This window comes from Malurus melanocephalus, unplaced genomic scaffold (genome assembly GCF_030028575.1).
Source record: "Malurus melanocephalus ecotype Western Australia unplaced genomic scaffold, MMel_1.1 scaffold_377, whole genome shotgun sequence".
In the NCBI taxonomy this organism is placed as follows: domain Eukaryota; kingdom Metazoa; phylum Chordata; class Aves; order Passeriformes; family Maluridae; genus Malurus; species Malurus melanocephalus.
In genome coordinates, this window is record NW_026623609.1 from 102813 (window position 1) to 104721 (window position 1909).

At 54.3% G+C, this 1909-nt stretch overlaps 1 protein-coding gene across 2 annotated transcripts in view; it reads left to right on the forward strand.

Moving 5' to 3' along the window:
* Positions 1-1510, forward strand: part of SCARB1 (scavenger receptor class B member 1) — a 19394-nt gene extending 17884 nt beyond the window's left edge. Inside the window, exon 13 of one of the 2 annotated variants that reach the window (XM_057378840.1) lies at positions 58-109. In XM_057378840.1, coding sequence (XP_057234823.1) covers position 58 — 1 coding nt within the window. In that variant the 3' untranslated portion in view covers positions 59-109. Of the gene's footprint in view, positions 1-57 lie in introns of both variants that reach the window. The other variant, XM_057378838.1, reaches the window with a different exon arrangement.
* The last annotated feature ends 399 nt before the right edge of the window (positions 1511-1909 follow it).

Sequence of the window (1909 nt, forward strand, 5' to 3'; positions counted from 1 at the left end):
ACTGGGTGTGGCCCCACTGGGTGTGGCCCCGCTGTGACCTCTGTCCCTCCCCTGCAGAGACACACCACGGAGAAGAGCCCCCGTCCCCCTGCCCTGCAGAGCAAACCTCCCCCGTCCTCCGAGACCACGCCGCTCCTGCAAGACGCCGACGCCCTGAGCCAGGATGATGCCGAAGCCTGAGGCCCCTGCCCCGGCACGCTTCCCACTGGGACACACTTCCCACTGGGACACGTCCCAGGAGGTGACACCTGCTTCACATGAGAGCTGTCTGGAGGGTGAAGTCCTGGACAACTCAGTGGAGACACTGCACAGCACGGCAAAGCCACGGGACAGTCCTGCACAGCGTTCCTGTTCATCCAGAGACCTCGTCCAGACACTCACAAAGTGTTCCAGAAACCCTGTCCCCTGGGGCCGCCTGAGACACAGCCCCTTCTCCWGTGGAATGAAGATGACTGATCTGAGAAGATATTTGCAATTTAAAACTGCCTATTGCTAGGGATAAAAGGCACTTTAATGGGAGCCTTTAAAATAAATGAGGTTTGTATAGGTAGCACTGATGGGATTTAGTGATCTTTTTAAAAGCCACTGTTCATCTCACCAAATGGGGCAYGCTGTCCTGCAGCCACTTACAATTTTATTGCCACTTGATGTAACTGGACTACACTGCAAATCATTTCTGGGTGCTGTCACTTCAGTGATGTCTCTTCCCACGGTGTCTGGAGCCTGCCTGGGGTTGCTCCAGCCTTTGCACATGTTGGAGAGCAGTGGTGACTTTTAAAGCCCCAATTCTGTGCCATGACCTTGTGCTCCACAGTGATTCCAGCTCAYAGCCCTGTTACTTAAACCTCTCTTGGCTGTAGGTGACTGCGTGAGATGAGCCTTGGCAAACACCCGGTGGTRTGGAGCATCAGAGCTGTCACTCAGCTCCTGGCACTTGTCCCTGCTGCCTGCTCAGCCAGCCAGGATCAGCTTTTCTGGTCGTGGCCATCAGCACTGGGAGGCCCTCAGTGGCTCCAGCCACGCTACCTGGCCACRGGAAGGCAAAGCTTGACCTTGTCCTTGAATGTCAATGAAGATATTTGTGCTTTTGAGAGGGAGGAATATGTGCAATCATGAAAGTAACAATGGCCTTAAGTTGGGTTTGATTAAAGCATTGCAGATTTCTGAAATGGTGTGTTGGGTGACCTGGGGCTGCATGTTACCTGGGGGTGGATGGTCTTGGGTCACCCTTTAGTGGGAAGGGAGCCCAAAGACCAGGAATATTTTGGGAAAATTACTAGTCAGTAGCCATCTACCACACCTGCCTTGCCCGCTTCCAGCCAGGAGCTTGGGAAAACCAAAGGGGCCAGTGCTGGAGCATMTGGCAAGGATGAGACAGAGGTGGAAGGAACCCTGGTCTGTCTTGGAACAGGGGACTTGTTGCACTGTGTGTGACACAGATAAAGAGCACAGGACCTAAACCCAACTCTCCCTGGGCCAGTGCATTCCTTACTGGYCCTGTCCCCRTCCTGCMGTGRGCTTAGGCTRCCTGACCAYGGAAACAGCCATGAGACAGCCCAGRTCACAGCAGGGAAAGGTGGCTCGTTGGCTCAACTCCCCTATATGCCTGAAGTGTGTCTTGCACGTGTGACAGGCCAAGTCCCCTCTGGGCCACTGCTGCTGGGTTATCTCCTTGGCACAAGTGCCCACTGAGAGCGATTCTTARACTGCAGCTGTAAACTCTCTCTGGCCTTGGATTGGAATGGCAAACAGCCTGGTCCAGTGGCCATGGAGCCSGGAGAGGGGAGAGGCTCTGGGACAGCAGAGGGTAACAGCAGCAATACCCACCTGTGGGCTCCCTGCGAGACGCTTTAATGACATCACGGTGCTAATTGCAGTTGGACAAGTGAACACAAATAAAACACGGGAA